General features: G+C 35.8%; 2 protein-coding genes across 2 annotated transcripts; one reads left to right on the forward strand and one right to left on the reverse strand.

Moving 5' to 3' along the window:
* The first annotated feature begins 1,768 nt into the window (after positions 1-1,768).
* On the forward strand, positions 1,769-9,861 carry LOC132029438 (aluminum-activated malate transporter 13-like). Its single transcript, XM_059418710.1, has 6 exons — positions 1,769-2,067; positions 2,183-2,323; positions 2,983-3,252; positions 7,778-7,887; positions 8,026-8,169; positions 9,131-9,861. Exons 1-6 carry the CDS (start codon positions 1,794-1,796, stop codon positions 9,461-9,463), a joined length of 1,272 nt encoding a protein of 423 aa, XP_059274693.1. The 5' UTR covers positions 1,769-1,793; the 3' UTR covers positions 9,464-9,861.
* A 5,918-nt stretch (positions 9,862-15,779) lies between these two features.
* On the reverse strand, positions 15,780-21,121 carry LOC132052287 (protein trichome birefringence-like 10). The gene is made up of 4 exons (XM_059443768.1): positions 20,218-21,121; positions 19,274-19,663; positions 17,908-18,066; positions 15,780-16,945 (listed from the first exon to the last, which is right to left on the reverse strand). Exons 1-4 carry the CDS (start codon positions 20,679-20,681, stop codon positions 16,555-16,557), a joined length of 1,404 nt encoding a protein of 467 aa, XP_059299751.1. The 5' UTR covers positions 20,682-21,121; the 3' UTR covers positions 15,780-16,554.
* Positions 21,122-24,143: the final 3,022 nt, after the last annotated feature.

The following is a 24,143-nucleotide window of genomic DNA, read 5'->3' on the forward strand; positions in this document are numbered from 1 at the left end:
AAATCACTATATAATATGTGAATAATTAGTGCATATACATTATACACATATTATACTTTCACTTATTATACACTTGTAATAATACATTATATTTCAGTAACATCTATATACGATGATGGCTAAGAAGCTGAACTTCTTTTAACCGTCTAGCTAAAAATGTGAAGATCCGCTAAAAAAGATCCAAACTTGGAACCTCATGACGGACCTAGAATGATAGGAGTAGGTTCAATAGAACCAATTATTTTCAATGTATACCATAAGTTTATATGTGGAATTGAAATCCATTAAATCCTCGATTTGCCTCTAATAATTAAGATTAATTCTATTCAGTTGTAAGACCATAGGCTTTTTTGAATTTTGAGCGATGACTACCTAGTGTATTAATTAACATTCGACAAACTAAAATTGAACTTCCTTTATCAGCTACGTGCTACGATCGATCTTCTTCCTGTTTGCCATAAATATAATGTTCTTTGTTGATTTAGACAGGTTATGTAGCATGTTGGTGCGTTTCCTAGGTCTAGTACTGCAACTCTTGATAATGAACAAGAAATACTCCAATGTTGTTTCATAGGTGTCCATATCTTTTACAGCATGTTGATTTATGAACATGTGCCGCTCATAGCCTTATTGCCTTTACTTTTTCGTGGTATCCTAATAACTTACGTTACGTTGTAGATAAAAATATATAGAATTTTTAATATGCTCAATCAAGTTAATAAAGAGATAAAATATAAATTGACCAATGATAGAAGAACACTATTGCCAAAACGTTATGTACAAAAAGTACGAAATTCAATGGTCAAAACCCATCCTCCGTTCTCTTTGGGTAAATTCATTAAAAAAACAAATACTATTAACCCTTAGAATTTAGATACCACAACTTGTAAGACTGGACGTGTTGTGATTTCCAAGTGATTTAAGAAGGATAATTGTGGCAAGACATTTAATTTGCACCATGAACAAAAAGTACCAAAGCTTACGATGGTACTGGACACGTGCGTACGTAGGCCACTTAAGGTCATTGTAGCTCATAAAAAGTTTTAGAAAAAACGCGTATCCACACACTATGTAAATAATTAATGTTGAGATATAATATTATTAAGTACTTTCAATTTTATACGTTTTCACTTGATTGCGCCTGAAGTTTAAAAACATCATAGAAAGTTAAAAACTGTCTTATGGTATTATACTAAAGGCGTGTAAAATATATCAAGAATATCATTTTAAATCTCGTGGTCTTAAACATATCATTCATTCCCAACAAGATAGTAAGGATAAAATGAGAATGTTTTGAATTAATAAGTGACATTCTTTTAGAAACAGGCTAACCATGAAAGTAAACACAAATTAAAATGAAAGAGATCAAAAGTGGATTCTCTTCAGCAATTTAAACTTTATGATGAATTGCTTGCACAATTCAATGTAATATCTAACTCAAATCTCATCATCACCCTAAAAAATAAAAATAAAATAAATAAATAAAAGTAGACGAACACATGTATTCTTTCTAACAGATTAAGCTTTTATATAAGTTGGTCGCACAATTGAATAGTAAACTACTAGAAATAGCGAAACATGGAAAGCCCATGGAAATTTCATATCTGATACCTGGCTTGTTTTGGCCAATCCAATTGGGGCCAAGCGTGCAAAAGGTTTTACTAGTGTCCACATCAGAGCTGCATTATAAGTTTAACTCCTCTGATTAAGTCCTATATATAGACAATATTCACTTCTTTGATTCCCTCTATCACATGCTCCACAAGATTTGGAAGAAATATTAAGGATTAAACATGAGTTCTAACGTTGTACCTCCAAATAGAGAAAATATTTCTCATAATGACCAAAACAAGCAGAAAGCCAAACTTTCCTTAATTGATATTGTTTCATCTCTCAAGGAAAGGACAGGCAAATTGGATACGAAGAAAGTAATACATAGTGTCAAAGTTGGTATAGCTTTAGTATTGGTATCGCTTTTGTATCTCCTGGATCCTCTCTTTCAGAAAGTAGGACAAAATGCCATGTGGGCTGTTATGACTGTTGTAGTTCTCTTCGAGTTCTTCGCAGGTTTTTCATTTATTCATTTCTTTACTCGTTAGTATACTCTGATAGTGTAAAAATTATTTAAACTGTTTGTATACATAAACTGAATTCATCTAATTAATAATGTACCACCAAGCAGGTGCTACACTAAGCAAAGGCATAAACCGAGCTATTGGAACCGTATTGGGAGGAGGATTGGGATGTTTGGCTGCAATTTTAGCTGACAATAGTGGAAAAATTGGTGGCGCCTTAGTTGTTGGAATCTCTGTGATTGTCATAGGTAACAATACATGCATGACCCTCACACTACTAGTTTAATTTGCTGTATGAGGTTAGTCGGCTTTATTTTTCAAGTTACTAATTTCACTTATTATGGACATGTATTACATGTGGTTGTCTATTTATCAGGTAAGCTGAAAAACATTTACATGTAACTGCCCATAATTATTTGAATTAGTAGCCTGAAAAATAAAGCAGACAATCAGAAGCGTACACAGTGTATTACTGATGGGTTCAGATGAACCCATAGATTTTGGCTTAGGCTATGTACTATATATGTTTTAAAACATCGACTAAATAAGTAAAAAGAAAATAAAGATTTTGAACCCAGTAAATTTGATGAAAGTGGTAGAATTGCGAATTTGAACCCATAAAGTTCAAATTTTGGATCCACTTCTGCAGACAACCTAGTATAACAGTTAAATTACACTGATGGTGATTTTTTTAACACTATACAATACTATAATAATAAAGAGGAAATAAGATCTCTTGTCATCTTACAATTTGAATAGAAAAAAATAAATTTTTCAGATCTCTTATATGTAAAAAACGAAGATCTCTTATAAAAGGGTTATAAAATAAAATAAAAAAATTGTAAAGGGCTAAGAAAACATTTCTGTCAATAACAAAGGCATGTAACAAAGGTGATGTGATGAACAGGTGGGGGTGCAACGTACGCAAGGTTGATACCAAGTGTGAAGAAAAGATATGACTATGGAGTTATGATATTCATATTAACATTCAGTTTGGTAGTAGTATCGGGTGTTCGAGCTGACAAAATCATGAAGTTGGCTGGAGAGAGGCTCTCCAACATTGGAATGGGCTTTGCTGTCTGCATATTTACAAGTTTCATCTACCCCATTTGGGCTAGCGATGAACTTCATTCCTCCACTGCTTCTAAGTTTGATAAACTTGCCTCTTCTATCCAAGGTACTAAAACATATTAATTCTTCCGAGAAAATTTTATGTAAAGAAACATGTAAACTTCATACTTTATAGCCAACTTTAGTCTTATCATTTCCTTAAAATAAAAGAAAAAGAAAAAGAAGAAGGAATACAATGCTCTAACTAATGACAAAATCTAATATAATTCTTTTGATAATTTTCCCAATTGTATCTTAATCATTTGCTAGTGGTTTTTTAAACTATTTAACTTGTATAACAGTATTAAAGCACTTTTATACTACTAGTTTAGTTTAATCTGTTGAAGGTATCTTGTTTACCCCGAATTCGGATAATCAATTAAATTTGTGAGTAGGTATAGGATACGTGGTTAAGCCTCAATCTATTCGATGGAAAATATATATATAGGTATGATACGAAGAAAGTAATAATAATCTGAGATCCGCTGAAGATTCGTGTATCTAATAACATATGAGTATTGCTTGATTGGATAGATTTAGGATATGAACACAATGAACCCGGACCAAAATCCGGTATTGAGGGAGATTTGTATATATTTGCTAATACAAAGTGTTCTTTGTCCCTTTGAGCAACCACTGAAAGGAGGGGGATGCCCCATATTTATAGTGTTGCCTCCATGGGCTTCGTACAACGTGAACTAATAAAATAATAATAACAAGGACAGGCTACGAACGGATTTGGTGGGATTAGGCCGACGGCGCCGTCGACACACGCGGGTTGGTGGTTGACCATGGCGGGGACGCCATGGCGACGCGTGGCTCACGTGCAACGGCTATACCGGACCAACGGCCACACGGACCAACGGCCACACGGACCAACGGTCACATGGACCAACGGCCGTACGGACAGCGGCACTGGACCAACGGCCACGACCGTCTCGGCGATAAAGGTGGTGGACCAAATGGTGTCCTTGCTCAGCTCCGGTCCAAGCGCTCCTCCGGTTTAGCTCGAATGTCATCAGGCACGTTCCTCTCTTCCTTCCCTCGGTCCTCGTTTCATCGGTTTACACTATATCCGGTTTTTACCGTATACGGATAATGCGCGCGCAGGATCAACGATCTATCGGAGTAACGGGAAGTGGATGAATCAAGCCTTCACCTTATTCTTCCTCCCTTTTACTTTCTTCGTTTGACTTTATTCTCTCTTCATTTCGTCATCTCTAATCATTTTCCATCTCTGTTTCTTTTGTTTTTTTGCACCGAATTGTTGGTCCGTTTTAGGGACAAGGCGACTCGTGGTCATTAGTTCATCATGCCGTAGGACTTACGATACTTTGTGAATTCGAACGTCTCCAAATCACGATGGTCATTTTTAGGGCGGTATTTTTCGGACACACACTCTCGACTTGACTAAATTTTGATGCAACGAGTCCCCGTTTGGGGAAGTTAGGAAATTTCGTCTCGATCATTGTGACCTCGTTGCCTTAGTCGAATTTCGACCATAGTGCCGTATAGGGTGTGTGAATGAGATAGTGCCGAAATATGGCGGTTATCACCGGGGTAAAGCCCATTTAATCAGAAAGACACTCGAGATTTTTGTATTGCGAAATGTCTGTATACATGAGAATTTTCATTTCTTCTGCCTTTGCCGTAGCAAATACTAAGTGGGACACGATTCATTACGATCGTTTTGGTCCTTACATCGAAGGCTATGGCCGGTGGCCGGGCATTTGTTTTGCCGTAGCAAATGCTAAGTAGGATACGATTCGTTATGATCGTTTGGTCCTTACATCGGAGGCTATGGCCGGTGGCCGGGCCTTAATTTTGCCGTGGCAAATGTTGAACGGGACACGATTCATTATGATCGTTTGGTCCTTACTTCGGAGGCTGTGGCCGGTGGCCGAGCCTTAGTTTTGCCGTGGCAAATGTTGAACGGGACACGATTCATTATGATCGTTTGGTCCTTACTTCGGAGGCTGTGGCCGGTGGCCGAGCCTTGGTTTTGCCGTGGCAAATGTTGAACGGGACACGATTCATTATGATCGTTTGGTCCTTACATCGGAACCTAATGCAGAAGGTCCGGTCTTGATTTGTTGAGCTCCTCCGTTTTCCATTAACCGGGGTAAACCTCGATGTGGGTATAAGTCCCAGTGCTTATCCGAGCTGCAAGATCGGCGAGCGCTATCAAGCCCCCACTCGTAGGCCGTGACCCCGAGTTCCGGCGATTTGTCCTTATTTTGTTAAGTAACACGTTGTACTTGTTGCCTCATTAAAAACCTTGTCGGAAAACCCATTTTGGGACAAAACCATACTAAGGAAAGAGTACGACACGTGTTTTCGACCTAGATTCTAACTTTATCCGGTACTTGACTTCCTGCAAAAAAGAAAGAGGTCAATAGAAAAACACGAGGAGTCCATACCTTAGTCCGACCTAAAGCTTGATTCCTCCGAACGAGAATATGGCCGGTACCTCTCCCTCGATGACCTTGACCTCCGGTTCGTAATTCTTCTGGGCCTCTCTCGGACCTTTGTTCATATTCACGGGCCCGGGAAGCTCGAGTTGGTCATCCTCCACCCGAATCTTCGACGCGTACCGGTTATGGACATACGCCCATGTTACGACCTCGTATTCCGGCAAGCTTTCCTTTAATTTGAACGAAGCGTCGAGCTCCGAACATTGAGCCCGCTTTGTGAAAGCTTGTGCGGCCCGTTCCTCACGGCAGAGGGAAGCTCCATTCGTTCCCTTTGGAACCGATTGACGAATTCACGCGATGAACTCGTTCGTCTCTTTGGGCAATACGAAAAATATCCGCCTTCGAGCACGCACTTTTTGGCTCCGGCGTGTGCTTTTATGAAGGCGTCGGCGAGCATTTCGAAAGAAGTGATTGAATGCTCGGGCAGATGATCGTACCAAGTCAATGCTCCCTTTGCCAGAGTTTCCCCGAACTTTTTCAGCAACACGGATTTGATTTCATCCTCTTCTATATCATTGCATTTTATAGCACAGGTGTAGGAGGTCACGTGCTCGCAAGGGTCCGTTGTACCGTCATATTTTTGGACGTCCGGCATTTTAAACCTCTTCGGGATCAATTTCGGGGCCGCACTCGGAGGAAAAGGCCTTTGGATGTACTTCTTAGAATCCGGCCCTTTCAAAATAGGCGGAGCCCCGGGATTTTGATCCACCCGAGAGTTGTATGTTTCATTCTTTTTCGAGTCGAGTCTACCCGGCTTTGCTAACGTTTCGAGCATTCTCGAACCTCGGTGGATGAGCTAGCCCGGACCCGTTACTTTCGGCCATCCGTGCCTCGTCTCTTCTGGTTCAACAACACTCTTTGTCTTCCGAGGGTCGCTTTATCTCCTCCGTTTTGCAACCGGGCTATTGCGATTCCCTGTTCGACAATTGCTGCTCTCTGTTCCTGCAACATTTCAAAAATTAAACGCAAGTCAATATTATCATTCGGGGTATCCGGTTCTTTCCGGACTTGTGTCCCGGACAAAGTAATTGAATTGTTAGTATTTAAAGGGTCAGTGGGGTTTGGCAATCCTCGTGGCCCGCTGCCTTCATTTTCCGCCACAATTTCGGTATTGTTGACATGACCGGATTGCTCGGCGTCGGCCATTTAGTCCGTTCTCGTAGAGACGAGCGAAAGCGCTTTCGATTTTGATGAGTGTGATATGAGTCAAGATCGAAGGCCCTTATTATCCTAGCCCCGCGGTGGGCGCCAAGCTGTTACCCGAATTCGGATAATCAATTAAATTTGTGAGTAGGTATAGGATACGTGGTTAAGCCTCAATCTATTCGATGGAAAATATATATATAGGTATGATACGAAGAAAGTAATAATAATTTGAGATCCGGCGAAGATTCGTGTATCTAATAACATATGAGTATTGCTTGATTGGATAGATTTAGGATATGAACACAATGAACCGGACCAAAATCCGGTATTGAGGAGAGATTTGTATATATTTGCTAATACAAAGTGTTCTTTGTCCCTTTGAGCCGACCACTTACAAAGGAGGGGATGCCCCGTATTTATAGTGTTGCCTCCAGCGGGAAGCCGTACAACGTGAACTAATAAAATAATAATAACAAGGGCAAACGAACGGATTTGGTGGGATTAGGCCGCGGCGCCGTCGACACACGCGTGGTTGGTGGTTGACCATGGCGGGGGGCGCTACTAACGCGTGGCTCGCGTGCGGCGGCTATCTGGGACCAACGGCCACACGGACCAACGGTCACACGGACCAACGGCTACACGGGACCAACGGCCACGGCGGTCTCGGCGATAAAGGTGGTGGACCAAATGGTGTCCTTGCTCAGCTCCGGTCCAAGCGCTCTTCCGGTTTAGCTCGAATGTCATCAGGCACGTTCCTCTCTTCCTTCCCTCGGTCCTCGTTTCATCGGTTTACACTATATCCGGTTTTTACCGTATACATATCCCGTTTTATTTTTCATGTTATTAGTTCCACTTATTATAGACAGTTATTTGTAGTTATCTTTAATTGAATGATATCACAGTACAATAATTGTTATATTCTCCGTATAGAACTTAAACTCGTTTTAAATGTGTCTCTTCTTATTATTTCAGGGTGCTTGGAGGAATATTTTGAGATAGCCAATGATAAGGAAAAACAGCCAACAATGGACGTTAGTGGATGCAAATCGGTGCTGCACTCGAAGTCCAGTGATGAGTCATTGGTATAAATACTACTTACCAATTACCTATATATACTCACTCTACTAAAGTTAAAATCTATGGGGAAAGTTCTTACTAGGAAATCCATTATGTTGGATGTATTTTATTTTATTATAATAGTAAAATGTTGACTATATCAGGCAAATTTCTCCAAGTGGGAACCTTGGCATGGAAAATTTGGATTCTTTTATCCATGGGAGAAGTATCTGATTATTGGAGAGGTTCTAAGGGAGCTTGCAGCAATTGTCCTGTCAGTCAAAGGATGTATTCAATCAGTCAGACAGGTAAAAATACTGCAAGATAGAATTTATTTTACTTTCAAAATACTAAACATTGTTCAAGAAATCATGGTTAACATTTAATTGAATTGAGCTTTCAGGAGTACAATAACAACACATTTTGGGATGAAATAAATACTCCCTATGGTCTCAAATATTAGTCGTTTTGACAATTTGACTTCATTTCAAATATTTGACGTTTGAAAAAAAATTCGTGGAGTACTAATTTATTCTGAATATTGATAGTATTGGAGCATTAATTAAGGACGTGTTTGGCCATGAGAATTTTTCACTTTTTTCCAGAAATTTTTTCACTTTATTTGGAAATTAGCGTTTGGCCATGAAAATTTCAAATACAACTTGAAGCTGTATTTGGAATTTGAAAAACACCTAAAACCTTGTTTTCACTTTTTTCACTTTCATTACATCCAAACAACCAAAAATTCTTCGTAAAAACTATAACCAAACGCAACTTCATCTTCAACTCCATCTTCAAAATTCCAAAAAAATTGGTTTTCATGGCCTAACGCCTACTAAGTGAGACATTTAAGGGATATAAAGACAGTTTATAAACAAAATGTTTTATGATTAAGGCTAATAAATACTTTCTGGTCCGAATTTATGTGAAGGTGTTTGATTGGACACAGAGTTTTAGAATAAAAAGAATAATTTTGAAACATGTAGTTTGGAATAATTAAGGTATAGTTATATTTGTAGCTATAAATCATTTATTAAAGGTAAAATGTGAAGTTTAAAGGTAAACTTTTACTATATATATAGAAATGTAGTATCAGTTTAGACTGATTAAAAAGGAAAAAGACATAAATTGGACAGATGTAGTATTTTTTTTAATAAATCTGACAAGTCAGATAAGATAACCATTTGTTTTTTGTTTCAAGTTTATCACATTTCTTAAATTTATACTTTCAAGTTCAATTTTAGTTACTTTCTCTTTCGTAATGAACAGCCATCCCCAACACAAAGAGACAGCATAAGAGAGCCATGTGAAACAATAGGATTGTCACTAGCAACGATTTTGACTGAGCTTGGAGAGAGCATAAGGGATACGAAATTATGTCTTGCAAAAATTTCGATAAGTCCTAGAATACAATGCATGAGACAAGAGCTAAGCCTCCTCGTAAGCTCGAACACTTTAGAGAATAATTCGACTGAAAGTCTTGGGTTGGCCAGCTTTATATTTCAAATTCTGGAGATGGTGGAGAAAGTGGAATTGTTGGCTACAAAGGTAGAAGAACTTGGTGAAATTGCTCGCTTTCCCAACAAGAAACTTGATGTTTAACTATAATGTTTCTACTTAATTAAGTTATGTACATGTCCGTGTAAATAACTTTTTTACCCTATCAAGTCATTCAAAAAATATCTTAGAGTAAGCTTTCTTAAAATATAAAATATGCTACTATTGAAAATAAAACAGGTTACTACCTGACTGCAAGAGGTAAAGATGACTTGATGGTGTAATGGCAATGTATATATAACATCAGATATAGTGATGGTGCTCTATAACTGAAAGAGTTTAAGTGACCTACATCCTTAATATAAGAAATTCTTATAGTATATATTTATTATCATAATGATGATGTGTATAACTTAAATAGAAATATGAGAAGAGTATTTTGAATCCTTCCCTTGAGGCAATGTAAAAGAAAATGTATAACAATGAAAAGCGTCCAATATTTATAATGCCAATGCAGATGCCAAAAGGGGATTTCTTTTCTTTTAACTTTCCAACTGAAATTTGTCTTTCCCTTTAGAAGTGTACATATATAATAGCACCCCCGCAAATAAATTGACCAAATTTCGTCCATCCAGCAAGCAGCAGCAATAGATTTAAGGTATTGGTTATTACATTTTTTTTTTTTTTAAATAAAAATATTACAATTGATGGGGAGGGGGGGAGGGAGCAGGGGAAGGGGATTACAATGTAGTGATTCGAACCTCACCAACAAGGTGAAAGTTGAGGTAGCCAACCAACTGAGCTACTAGATCCCTACTGCTTATTACATTTGATCATCATGTTTGGACAATATTCTATCTCTCTCCTTTTGGAAAATGAGAAAATTAGATATTTAATATTTGTCCAACAGAATGCTAATTAATCCTTGGTGAGAGAAAGAGACTAATGTATAGAGCTAAAATTGGAGGGTGTATAGACAGTTCTCTTTGCTGAACTGAACATATTGGAATTCTGTACATTAGGGGTCTTCGATACCTTCAGTCAAAACCAAAAAGAACAAAATATAAATGAAAATGGCCCAATTAAAACTGCACAAATTGGGCTCCCCGTGAGCCGATATGTTAAGGCAAAAGGACACTGTGTGTCCAACGGCCCAAAGTAATGCAACATTTGGCCAACATTTGACTGTCTGTGCCAGGCTGGGTGACCCAAAATAATGCCAATGCGCTGCCAAAGCCCAGCTCAAGGCAACAGCCAGATTTTCTGCCTTTTCCCCTTCCCTTGTGTTTTGGGCTTTTTATTCAAATAATCTCAAAACATGTATAATATGTGTATATTTAGTACGAAAGATCTCAAAATATGTATAATATGTGCATATTTAGTAAGTATATACAAGAATGATACAATTTATATACATATGCTGGAATTATATATACACTTTCTATACAAGAATGATACACTTTGTATACATATGTTGAAATTAATTATACATTTATTATACATAAATTATACGTTAATTATACATTTATTATACACATATTATACAATAATGATACAATTTCTATACGTATGATATATTTTCTATACATATACGGTAGTGATACATATTATATACAAAAATGATATGGTTTCTATATGCATATGTATGATACATTTTTTATACATATGATACACTTTCTATACAAGAATGATACAGTTTATATACATATGCTAGAATTATATATACACTTTCTACACAATAATGATACAGTTTATATATTTTATATGTATGATACATTTTCTAGACGTATGATACACTTTTTATATAAGAATGATACAGTTTATAAAGTATTGGCTAATGGATGGGATTAGTTTAGTAGGTATAATTTGGATTTAGAAAAACATTTGCTACCGGGTGGAATTAGTTTCACCGTGGCCAATATGTCCTTTCCCCAATACGTTAATGCGGATCCAATATTGGCAAAGCTCACGTTAGGCCCACATCTTTAAAATAGCTACTGTGTGACAATGTAACACTTTATATATATATATATATATATATATATATATATATATATATATATATATATATATATATTGTTGTAAAATAAAGACTATAAAGTAAATACACCAGAGACAAGTATATAGAGAAAGACTAAATGTGTATTCCTTTCTATGTCTTTCTAATACAAACCAACTCATCTCTATATATAAGAGGGAAAAGGCTTCTAGGACAAGCCATAAAAACTTAATGACCAAACTAACTTTGTGGCCAAGTAAAATGGACATACAATATAATATTTACAACGCTCACAGATGTCAATTAATAGATGATGTGCCTCATTAAGACCTTATTAGGAAAAACCATGGGGAAAAAGTCCTAATGAAGGAAAAAGTACACATATCTAGTAATACGCTTTGAGGCTAGGCTCATTAAAAACCTTATCAAGAAAACCCAATGGGACAAAACTTGGTTAAGGAAAAAGAGTACAACCCGTATTTCACTCCCCACGACGAAGACCAAGATTCGATGTCGGAGTCTTCGCATTCCAATCTTGAATATCATCTTCTCGAAGTTGAAGTTGGCAAAGATTTGGTGAACAAATGCGGGATTGTCATGCAGAATCGGTTGTTGCACATCAATATCACCATTCTTGGAGATCATGTGTGAAAAATAACTTTGGTGAAATGTCTTTGTTCTATCTCCTTTTATGAAACCTCCTTTTAATCGAGCTATGCATGCAGCATTATCTTCATCTTTTAAAATATTTGCTTTCCCTAATAAGGAGATCTAAATCTTTGATAACGTGTTGTAAAATAAAGGCTATAAAGTAAATACACCAGAGACAAGTATATAGAGAAAGACTGAATGTGTATTCCTTTCTATGTCTTTCTAATTACAAACAAGCTCATCTATATATATAAAAGGGAAAAGGCTTCTAGGACAAGCCATAAAAACTTAATGACCAAACTAACTTTGTGGCCAAGTAAAATGGACATACAATATAATATTTACAACATATATATATATATAGTGTGTGTGTGTGTAGCAAGAGATGGCCATTTAAAGAGATGAATAATTTTAAATATGAATGTATATAGAATTTGATGTGGTTTAAACAAGAAAATTATAATTTCTAACGGATCTCGTTCGTCATTTGTTCATAATGAGCTCTAGTAATAAAATATGCCTTTAGAACAAGTCATTAATCTTCTAATTAGGAATGCCGGTAGTGGAGTAGTTAATGATAAAACATTTTAATTTTTAAGTATTCAACTCAGTTCTCACGAGAACAATTAAGTAGTCAAGAGACCAATCATATGAAACGCAAGTTCATAAGTTCGACAAAACTTGAGACACCAAACTTAATGTACATGAAAATCTCATGACAGTATTAAACAAGATTTTTCCAACAAACCAACCTTTTCTCGAAAATTTTAATGTTTCAACTATCTACAAGACTCTAAATTCTTGTCTTTTATTAATTGTTTTAGATTATTGTAAGATCATGATGTTATAAGCAAGGACTATAATTTTTATTTACTGATAAATTTAAAGGATGAAAAATCTCAAAAAAAGAGAGAATAATAATGACTTACTGAAATGAACTAATCAAGCTATGCTGACTAAAAACTCTTTACAGTCTCAGTGAATACAAAAGATAATATACATGTTTAACATACTATATTAGTAAAAGCACACATTGTCTACGTACTAGATATTGGAATCTCAGCCACCAATGGCCAAACAAAAACTTAATGACAATTGCTAGGACCAGCCTTCACTAAACCAAAACTGAAACAAACAAAAAGTCAAGAAAGTGACTTCTTGTCCTTATCCAAACAGGCGGAGGACTCAATAATTCATCATCCTCTAATCAAACTTACATAGATCTACTTTATTCCAAGTTTTCAGAAAAAATCAGAACTTTTATCACTTTTCCCCAAAGATAATAAAAATGAGGACACCCTTAATACTAGTTGTGACAATTCTCATTCTGGGACTATCTTTTGAAGTAGTGAAAGGCATTCCCAACACCAATTTGACAAACGTCCTGTGCAATGGTAGACAATTCTTCAAAGATGATCCATTTGCAATAAGCCTAGCCTATGTTCTTGAAGAACTAGTGAGCACCACGCCGTCGCGCCACGGATATGACTACCACAACATTTCTCCCTATCCCAATGCTTTTGCATATGGACATGCTGCTTGCAACAACAACAATACTACAACTTCTCTAACCAAACAAGATTGTAAGACTTGTTTGGCTTCAGCTAAAGATAATTTGCTTACTAGTTGTAATGCTAGAATTGGAGGTCGTGTTGTGCTTGTTGATTGTACAATGAGGTATGAGCAATACCCTTTTGACGATTAAGCTGTCTGAAAAATGGGATCCAATATGTACTAGACAACAACGTTATCATGTTTCTTTTGATTTCCCGTCTCGTCCCTTAATGTGTAATAATTTGATTACTGCAATTTTACTGATTTACCACAGAAGAGAATTGTCTATGACTTTGTAGGTAACAAAGAAAAAAACATAGGAACTCGCGATATAAAATAAAGGGAAAAGGGTCAAATATCTTTCTCTTTCTTTTATTAGGCCGCTTTCTTATAAGTTAGCGATAGTGTTCGAATATCATGCACTAAATCGTAAATAGCTTACACATTTGCCCCTCAATTGGACGGATTCCCCCAAATCGATCAAATTACCCAATTTCACTTAAATTGCCCGATTTTAACCCGACCCGACCCGATCCCCTAATTAATTTTAACATTTTTTTGAGCGGATTGCCTTTCTTTTGGGGTGGTCTTTAAATTTTCTTTTTTTCAATTTGTGGTCTTTAAATTTTGCGTATTTGTGATCTTTAAGTTGTCTTGTCGACTTGGAAAGGTGAGCGAATACATGAAGTTACGGGTTCGAACCCCGCTCGAAGCATAAAATAAAAAAAAAATAATTTCGCGAGCGGGGTGGGGGAGTGTATGCGGATCCGGCATACAATCTTTAAGGAAAAGCTAAAGTTATGCGGATCACGGCATAACTATAAGTACGCCCCAAGGCGGAATGTTTCCTAAGACATAGTTTAGTTATGCCTTATGGGGCGAGAATTTTAGTTAAGGCGTAACAAAATTATGCCCAAAAATGGCTTTAATAAGGCATAGACTTTGCCTTATAAGGCAAAGTTTAAGTTATCTTAAGGAAAAGTTCGCATATCGGCATACTTTTAGTTATGTCTTTTGGGCATACTTTTTGGTTAAGACATAACTAAAAGTTTACCTTGAAAAGTAAATATATATATATATATATATATATATATATATGCCTCGAAACAAAATCCCTCCGTGAACTTTTAGTTAACCATAACTAAAAGTCTGCCGGAGGGCATGTAAATTAAACTTTTGCCTTATAAGGCAAACTTGAGTTATCGCTTAAGGAAAAGCTTACGCCTTATGGGCATCTTTTAGTTATGTTTTATGGGGCACACTTTTAGTTAAGGCATAACTAAAAAGTTTACACAAAAAATAAATATATATATATATATATATATATATATATATATATATATATATATATATATATATATATATATGCCTCGATATATGAAATCACCTTACTCGTGGACTTTTAGTTAAACATAACTAAAAAGTCTGTGGGGGAAATGTAAACTACACTTTGCAAATTTTTTAAAATTTTTTGGTGACGGGGGGTTCGAACTCGAGGCATGGGTTTTTAAGCGAAGGAAGCAAAATTTAAAAGCCTTGAATATGAGGGCAAAATTTAAATACCACCCCAAAAGAAGGGCAATTCTGCGCGAATTGCCCTAATTTTAACCACCCATACAAAATAACACTCAAATTTTAACCCTCACACACAACATCAAGGCCCTTTTTCTTATTATTATTATTGTTATTTATTGAAATAAAATATATATCTAATATATAAAGAATTATATGTTCCTGCCTACAGATGTAACTTTGATGGTATTGTTTTTTTCCAGCGTGTATTGGATGGACAAGACCAACAGATTCATTACTTTGGGTCAAAACCCACTTCGACGAAAAACAGAAAACTGCGCCGGTCAATAACAATCTCGGCGACATATATTTTATTTACCCGTTTTCTTCTTTAACTCAAGATTAATCAACGATCTTAATCCCTAACTATGGGATTGTATTTGGGTGTTATTTTGTATGGGTTAAAATTAATTAGGTGGATTAGGTCAGGTTGGGTTAAAATTAATTTAAGTGAAATTGGGTAATTTGATCGATTTGGGGAATCCGTCCAATTGAGGGGCAAATGTGTGAAGTTTGTTGACGGCAGGAATATATTTGAACACTATTGCTAACGGAGAACAAAGTTAGCTAATAAAATAAAGTAGAGAGTTATATTTGACCCTTTTCCCTAAAATAAATTCTCATGATTTGATTGATTCCATGGCATTTGATAAAAGAAAGATGCAGTAACAACTAACACATTGTAATTGGGTAAGTTACAAATTTGTTTCAACTCTTAACCCTCTTTTCTATATTCATGAATATTTAATCAATTACAAAACTAACTCTAACACCTGTTCCACTTTTGGCTATACAATTATCATTGCTATTTGATTAAACATTTTACACCGAAGAAGCAGCATTTTCACCACAGTTTTTCGTCATCCTTCATGGAGACGACTCCAACTTGCTTGGGATAGAGCATTATTGTTGCTGCTGTTCTGTGAACTATCAAAAAGGATCAGTATTTACAATGTTAAAATGGCTGGCTGCTGGTATTAAGACACGCAGAATTTATCAAACTGGATAATGTCTCTTCATCTATACAGTTCACGGCGAGTTACCCTTAACAATATCCGTGAACTAAAGACCTAAATTTCACTCCCGAGTCCTGACCGATTAAAAAGGACTCGGGAAAATAATCCTATGATACACAACTGCAACTGGAACCTAAATAGTATCTCATCAGCTCAACTAAGGATTCTGTACTTCCAAATTGATCTCGAAGGAGGACATATTCATTTGGTATAATAGAGAATTGGATTATTGGTTGCTCTGGCTCAAGTTTCCTTTCCAAGGTACAGCTTCTAATACTTATGAGCTGCAAGAGTACCTGGATGAGCGAATCCTTCAACTCAAATGAAATCAGTTTGCCTTACATTTGAGGCGAGGAGCACCACTTGAATGTTGGAGGAAACATGTTGAGACAACCTCTCTGCTGTCATTTCGGGGATTCAGAAGTGGATTTGGAGAATTTTTCCTGAGCAAACTCCTGTTTGAGGAGGATTGCATAGAAAAGCTCGTTCCATGAATCAGGGACACCGGGAAGACACCAGTGACTGCAGTCTTGCTTGTGGAGAGGAACCGGTCCCACCATAGGGCCTAAATAGTACAAAGACAAGTGACCATCTCTTCTCCTAGAGGACATTCCTGTTACATTTAGTAAGCCCATATTCGAAGCCTTTGATTTGTTAGAGAGCTGCGATAGCACTTGAATGACTGTTTTATATTCAAACGAGTATTCAAACGAGTTCTTCAATGACTCTTGGGATGATCCTAAGTCAGGTAAAGTCTCAAGGTGACAGCTACCACCAGTCTTCCAATCTCCACCTCTGTTCATCATAGTGATTGATTAATTGCTTATTGAGTGAGAAGAAAAACTAAATCTCTACTGAAACAAAGTATTAGGCTGATTTGCATGGCTTATTAGCTCATAATCAGAATAACAACAATTTGCAACCATTCATCAGTACAAGGCAATGGTGAAATCACAGAAAGTACCAAATCAACTTATCCCAGGAAACCCTTTCACACATTAAGATGCAAGCATACACCATTTGATCTTCGAAACAACCTATGCAATGGGAGTGGCTATGTTGTTGGTTGTAATTAAAACGACTGCAAGGTTAGTTGAGTCCTAGCAAAGTTGTTGGAAGGCACTTCCGGGAATTTTTTTTATACCAACTGAAAAAGTAAAGGAGAGTGACCATATGGGTAGGATGGAGTGGGATATTTGTATATACATGCATACACAAACTTTTACTTCACTAAACAATAAACTCTATAAACCCCGCCCCACTTTTTTATTAGTCATATAAGCTGTATATCTATCGTCTATGCCTGTGTATCCTTCCGTTTAAATAGCCTACCCCTTGTCCCCATCATGGTGTACCAGAGTATCAGATGAACGTGAATACCGCCACCAAGTTACCCAAGAACATAAAATTTTCCCTTTTACCACAAAGCTTCAACACATTCCATCTCTATAGAAGATTAATGAAGTATAATCACAGTGACCAACAAATGCATTCACCCTCTCAAGGCTCACATAATACAACAATGGGTAAGTATGGAAAGAATCTGGAACCTTAGATGAGCCTCAGCTAATCTCAGTTTCACACTTCTAATATGATACACTACAAAGAAAGACCTCGTGATTTATTCAAGGTTTGGTTGAGGCAAAATTGATTGATTGTGTTTCATTATGTAAGTCCACTTTATTTGATAGATCAGAAGTGAGATTACGTAAAGTGTAAACATAACAAAAAGAAGAAAAAAAGGAGAGAAGAATTACCTGAAGTGTACAGGAGCATAAGTACGAAAGAAGATTTTAGTCTTGGACATGTTCACTTCACGACCTATCCAATCAACCAATGTCACAATTGACTTCTGAAATGCTGTCCCCACACTCATTGTCATGTTGATCTCTCTGCCTTCTTGGAAGTAGCATCCCCTGTCAACGGAAAGGAATGCAGAGATTGTCAAGTAATTGTACTCCACTAAAAGAACGAATCTTGATATACACTTTAAATGCTTAACATTTGTACAATAATTTGAGCTTCAATCAAAATAAGAGAGAACTATGCTCCTGTGCACAGCCGTATTAGGTTAGTAAATCCCAAGAAAAAGGAAAAGGAAAAAAAAAGGAGGCAAAAAAAAAAAAAAAAAAAGGGCAATTTGATCCTAACAAAATCATCATGGCAACTAAATAATAGAACTAGAAGCACTTCTATGCTCATTAAGTTAATCCACAAGAAGTCAACAGGTCTGTATCACCTAACCTCATCTGGCCCATTTCATTTCAATAAGTAGGTCAATCTAATGGCTAAGACGAGAAAGCAAAGCGAAGGGGCTCAAAAGGCATGATTAATGCATGGGGACATTTTAAAGGGAAATTGGAACTCGAACTTTTCAGTACTCAACCCAACCATCAGTTCATTTAATCTTTCAACATTGAGCAAAGAAGAGATCCAGTACTTGGAAATGCTCTTAACGCTTACTGGTATATTGAAGCATATTATCGATTTACAGGGAACTTTCTGCTATTTAGTATTGCAGTGGCTATTGAGGATTCTAAAACTGTACAATTTTGATTGCTAGCATTCTCAAACAACTGTATATTTCATGGTCGTGTAAACTACTCTCTTTATGGATACCAAACTTTAGCAACTTTTTTATTATAACACGGTCCTTATATGGTTGAATAGTTATTAAGCGGCTCTAATTCCTACTTCTAGCTTCTCTGGAAGGGAGATGTAGATACTAATAACAGAAAGACAAAGGTGTCAGGTAGAGCTATTAGCTACATTAGACATCAATAGAAGATGCCAACAATATCAGGCCTATTTGCCCCCAGAGCTTTGGTCTAGTGCTAAGAGCGCAATATGCGACGTGTGGATTAGGTGCAGGGGTTTGAACCTTGCCACAGACAAAACCGTGGAATTTAATTGGACAAGGTAGAGGAGTGGGCATATTATACACAGAGTTGCCATGGGGGATTTCCCGGTCATCAAAGAAATATATCAGCCCTATTTCTAGCCACTCTAATAGATTTGCCTATTCTACTTAAGAAATAATTCAAGTACTGTATCATATGCTGTTTATCAGACATCAACCAAAGAAAACAATGGCTATTGATGATAGGAAAGAAAAGATTTTACCCTCTAATGGTTTTCTCATAATTCCACCAGTGACCACTGTTGAAAACCAAAAAATCTGCACCTTTCCACTGAACAGAGCTCCAATCCATCTGATCCAACTTCAAGGTCAATTTAACATTTCTTGGAGCCCCAGCAGGCGGACGACTCTGCAGCACTAAGAATGGAGCTCGGTAGTATTCGACCGTGCAGTTGAATTCCCTGAACTTAAAAATTAAAGAACCCATATGCTTTGTAATTGGACTACCATTAACTTCATACATCGAGCTGTTATCAGAAACTGCAGAAGACAACAAGCAGAGAAGAGACTCCCACTGGTTTCTTCCTATTGAATCCCCAACAAACACTACCCGTCGATTCCTCAGCTTTTCTAGCATATATTTTGCATCAAATCTGTCCCAAAAGATAGGTAATAGCATTAAATTCTGTTTTTTCCAGGTTCAATCAGATTATGAAAAATCCTTCTACAGTGAATCACAGCAATGCTCTCAGAATATAGAAAAACAAAATTAATGATAAATGACTATGAAAATTCTTCTACAGCTAATCATAGTAATCCTCTCAAAATAAAGAACAATAAAAACAAGGGATAATTACACTTTTGGATCACCCAGAAAATAATAGTCGGCAAAATGTATATGTTTTGTGTATTAAGTATAAATTCGCATAAAATATACATATAATATACATATTGTCAGTGTATAGCGCCTGTAATTAATTTTGGCCGGTGGGCCAAAAATGAAAAAAGCCCCAGTTTGGTCAATTCCACTAGAGAATCCACAAAACAATTGCAAAATTTAGTACTTTTATCAACTACGACGAGGTATGCAAGAAAAATGAAAATTCTGCCAGAAGAAGACACTACCAGCAAAACATGAATACACAGGACAAAGAGTATTATAATCAAACAATATTCAGTTGTTTGAAACAAAAAAAAAAAAAAAAACCTGGGCAAGTTGCAATCTTTAGGCTGCCAACGCCATTTAGTGTAGAAATTATCAGGCCTGCCATTTTCAGAACAACGAAATCCTTCATCCAAGAACATACAATCTTTTGATTTATAAAGTGGATAACTCTCATCCCACACCCAATTCCCGTCAAATATATCACAACCATCACCACCTTTTTCAAGAAACCCCACTTTTTCATCATTTCTGCTACTATTTACTAAAAGAGAGTCGTTAAGACCAAACCACGTAACAAAAAAAGAGGGCCCACCCAACTGAGAACCACTGTTGTTATTCACTATTCTAAAATCCAACAAGAATAGACACAAGTATAAGCAAAAGATGAAAAAGAAGAAACCAAGAATTGCCAGTGATGGTTCAAGAGACTTCAAACGTTTGAATTTCTTGAAAAAATCAAAGTGGTTCATTGAGTTTAAGAATCTTGGAGATGGGTTTCCATTCATTTCTGTTTTTGAGTACAGAAAAATAACACCTCTGGAAGCAAATTAAAGGACTAAAGAACTCAAGAAAATGACCCCCAGATAAGTAAAATTTCAGAAAGTTAAGTCTAAAAAGAAGAGAAGATTGAAGAAGAAACAATCCAATCCTTAAAATTAATAAAGACACTTGTACTTTAGTGCAACAACCATAAATAACTTTTAAAACTTTGTTAATGTTAAATGGGGATGTGTTCATACAGAACTCAAGAAAATGATCCCAGATAAGTAAAATTCAAGAAAGTGATGAGAGTCTAAAAAGGAGAGAAGATTAAAGAAGAAACAATCCAATTTTTTAAATCAATAAAGAAACTTGTACTTCAGTGCAACTCCTATAATAAATTTTACAATTTCGTTAATGTCAAATTTGGGATGTTTGAATTGAGTACAGAAATGTGGGGCTGAAATAGAAAGAGTGGACAGAAGTTCCTGATAATGATAGGTGTGGGGTCATCAGCACAAACAAAGACAAACATTCAATTAAAAACTGCAAGAAACTGGTATTTATGCGGAAAAACCGGATTTTATTCCCCCCTTATTGGCTATTGCTTAACATTTTGTAAGTGGGTTTTTTTTAGTAGATTTTGCTCTCATCATATTTTGTGAACATTTTTAGAATTTTGAAATATTTTTATTTCTGCTATTGAGAATTAGAGAAATGATAAAAATGGCCCCTTTAATTTGAGCGTATGTTTAATTTGGTCGTTTAAATTAGTCAAAAGTTTAAGTTAAAGAATTCTACAGATTCTCGCATTCATGTGCTGTTTTTTAAGTTGCATATTTTGAAATTTGATAAGCATTTCTTGATAGCTATGATTAAATCCCTTTTTCAGTATTTTCATCAAATTTAATGGACATAATCATTAAATACTTACCAAAACTAAAAATATTACTCTTTTACCAAACTTAAGAAGACTTTTTTAAACTTACCCTCTAACATAAACTATCATTTTTGTTATTTGCTTTTTGAGAATTAACTCAAGTAGCAAAAATAAATGGAATTATAGGACCGTTCCGTTGTCATTTCAAATAATTCATTTTGCTAATTTTATTTTTTGTCTTCTTGGAAGAATTAAAAAGCAGAAAAGACAAGGGTGGCAAACGGAGGGAACGTGTAGCCCTTTGCGTGGGGTCGTGGCGACAAAAGTGGGGTCAACCGATATTTCTATACACGGGAAGTGGTAAAAAAGGCTCATATTATCTACTCACCTCAAAAATAATTAAACAATATTTTCATTATAAATTATTTACCTGAAAAATATGATAAATATTCTACTATCATAATTTTTAAATGTACAAGTCTTTATACTGTGATTATAAAAACTGAGTTGTCTTTGAATTTTAGAATCCAGAAACCTATAGAATGTACATAAATTATAAAATTACTTGACTTAATTAAAGAATTAGTTGGTCAACTCGAGATTCTTGTAATTGTTTTCTATTTAGTATACCACATCTCTAGAATTCGAGAACAAAGCATACAATCTTCTGACAGGTGTACTATTGTTTCGATTCTTGTCGATTTATACTAGGGGCTTCATTTCATTGGTAAAGTATTTTTATTATATATTCATGTTCTTTTTAAGATTTTTGATAGGCTTTGATTTAACCATCATACTTCATTAAATGTATAATAGATTCAAAATATATTATTGTACAATAATTAAGATGAAGATGTGCTGGATTGGAAAAATTAGTTATAAATTAAATTGGAGGGTCCAAATAGGTTGTCTCATGAAATTTACACCAAATAAATTAATCAATATTAATTAATTTAATGACACGACTACCTGTTTGCTATCTATATCATATATATCCTTTAAATATCAACAAAATATTCCAACTCTGTATCAGTCCCTTTCATTTCACTGTGTCCACTAGAGCCAATCTTCTTTAATGATTGTTGTATTTATATAAATAAACTTACAAATGCATAACATGTAACAAGTGTGATCTACAAATGAACAGAATTCAACTTAACTTTTACACTATCATGGATCGATCATAACGCGCTAGCAACGAATACAGATTTTAAGTCGACACACTTTGGTAGGTAGATAATCTATTCCTTTGTAACAATAGGTGTCAGAACTAAACTTAAACGAGTATTTCAAGAATCATTAGCTATAGTAGAGAAGTTGATCAACCCAATTAATAGCTAATTGCATCCAAGGGTGTGTTCAATGAAATGAAGAGGATAATCATGAGATTTCAAGTTCATATTCAACAGTGACGAAAAACACTAAGTAAATTTTAAGAATTTGCCTAAGTTTTGACGCGTAGAGTTACTCGATAACTGTGCCGGTAAGAGTAGGAGGTCACAGGAATTCAATGAAATAGTAGAGTTGTGTGTAAATTGGTCACCAAAAATAAAATAAAATAAAATAACAAAAGAAATAGCTGCAAGCGTTTTGCAAACAATTTGGATCCACCACTGTGACATATATTAGTCTTGCTTAATAAAGTTGTGTGTTAAAAGCTTATTTGTCGCCCCAATTATAGCTCAATATTCAAATTCTAGTGCACTATGATACGGTGCACAAAAAGAGAGTCAAAACATTTTGTCATGCATAAAGGAGATATTAAGGGATGAATGATAATTATTAAGACTAGACAATTGGAAAATGACGTTAGTGGGCAAGAATTGTGGACTAGATGTGCAAGTTCCTCCTCCTTTTTATCTTTTTTGCTTTGCCCAACGTCAATGATAACACTAATATTTTTAAATTTAAAAGAAGAAAAAGCAAATAATATATTTTTTTTCGGATACCATCATAGTGAATTAGAACCATCCAAACAGCCTATATCAAAGTTTGTGACATCGTAACATGATAAGAGTCTTTATAGCCCCCAACTCCTCAACGTGCCCGTTTGTCCCACGTCCATAGTGTTCACAAGGTTCACCTATTAATTTAAAATTTTGAACTCGCCTCTTTTCCAACGTTATATTAAAATTAAAATAAAAGAGCGAATTTCTGATAATAATGATCACCTAAAATTGATTTTCCTCCCAATCTACGTACTGCAATCCATGACTAGAAAGGATTGTCTAATGTTCCATGTTGCTGCCCCCTCTCTTACACTTAAAAGAGTTAGGATATTATCTTGGGCAAGAGCCATAACTAATTGTTATTTCTATTTTGTTGACTTTCTCCGTGAACATAACCGCCATATTGACTCTTGAGATACCAAGAATGTCAAGACTGCTCTCAACGAATTTGAAAATAAAGAAGGGGGTGGTGGTGTTAAAAGATTCCTCGGCTCGCCTTCTAGTTTCATGCCAGCATAAACGGTAACAATTAGTCCTTTCGGGGACATCCAATAAATTAAATTAGAACGATACAGAGAAGATAGCATGACAGTTGACACATATGCAAGAATGACATGCACAAATCGAGAAAATAAAAAATATTTATGAAGCAACGGAGG

Source organism: Lycium ferocissimum, chromosome 1 (genome assembly GCF_029784015.1).
Source record: "Lycium ferocissimum isolate CSIRO_LF1 chromosome 1, AGI_CSIRO_Lferr_CH_V1, whole genome shotgun sequence".
NCBI lineage: Eukaryota > Viridiplantae > Streptophyta > Magnoliopsida > Solanales > Solanaceae > Lycium > Lycium ferocissimum.

Bases quoted from the DNA above. Each gene is read 5' to 3' on its own strand.
- LOC132029438 (XM_059418710.1), top strand. From the start codon at position 1,794: ATGAGTTCTAACGTTGTACCTCCAAATAGAGAAAATATTTCTCATAAT. The intron at 2,068-2,182 runs GTTTTTCATTTA...ACCACCAAGCAG, and splicing joins TCTCTTCGAGTTCTTCGCAG to GTGCTACACTAAGCAAAGGC. The intron at 8,170-9,130 runs GTAAAAATACTG...CGTAATGAACAG, and splicing joins GTATTCAATCAGTCAGACAG to CCATCCCCAACACAAAGAGA.
- LOC132052287 (XM_059443768.1), bottom strand. From the start codon at position 20,681: ATGAATGGAAACCCATCTCCAAGATTCTTAAACTCAATGAACCACTTT. The intron at 18,067-19,273 runs GTAAAATCTTTT...TTCCGTTGACAG, and splicing joins TATGAGAAAACCATTAGAGG to GGGATGCTACTTCCAAGAAG. The intron at 16,946-17,907 runs GTAATTCTTCTC...TATGATGAACAG, and splicing joins TATGCTCCTGTACACTTCAG to AGGTGGAGATTGGAAGACTG.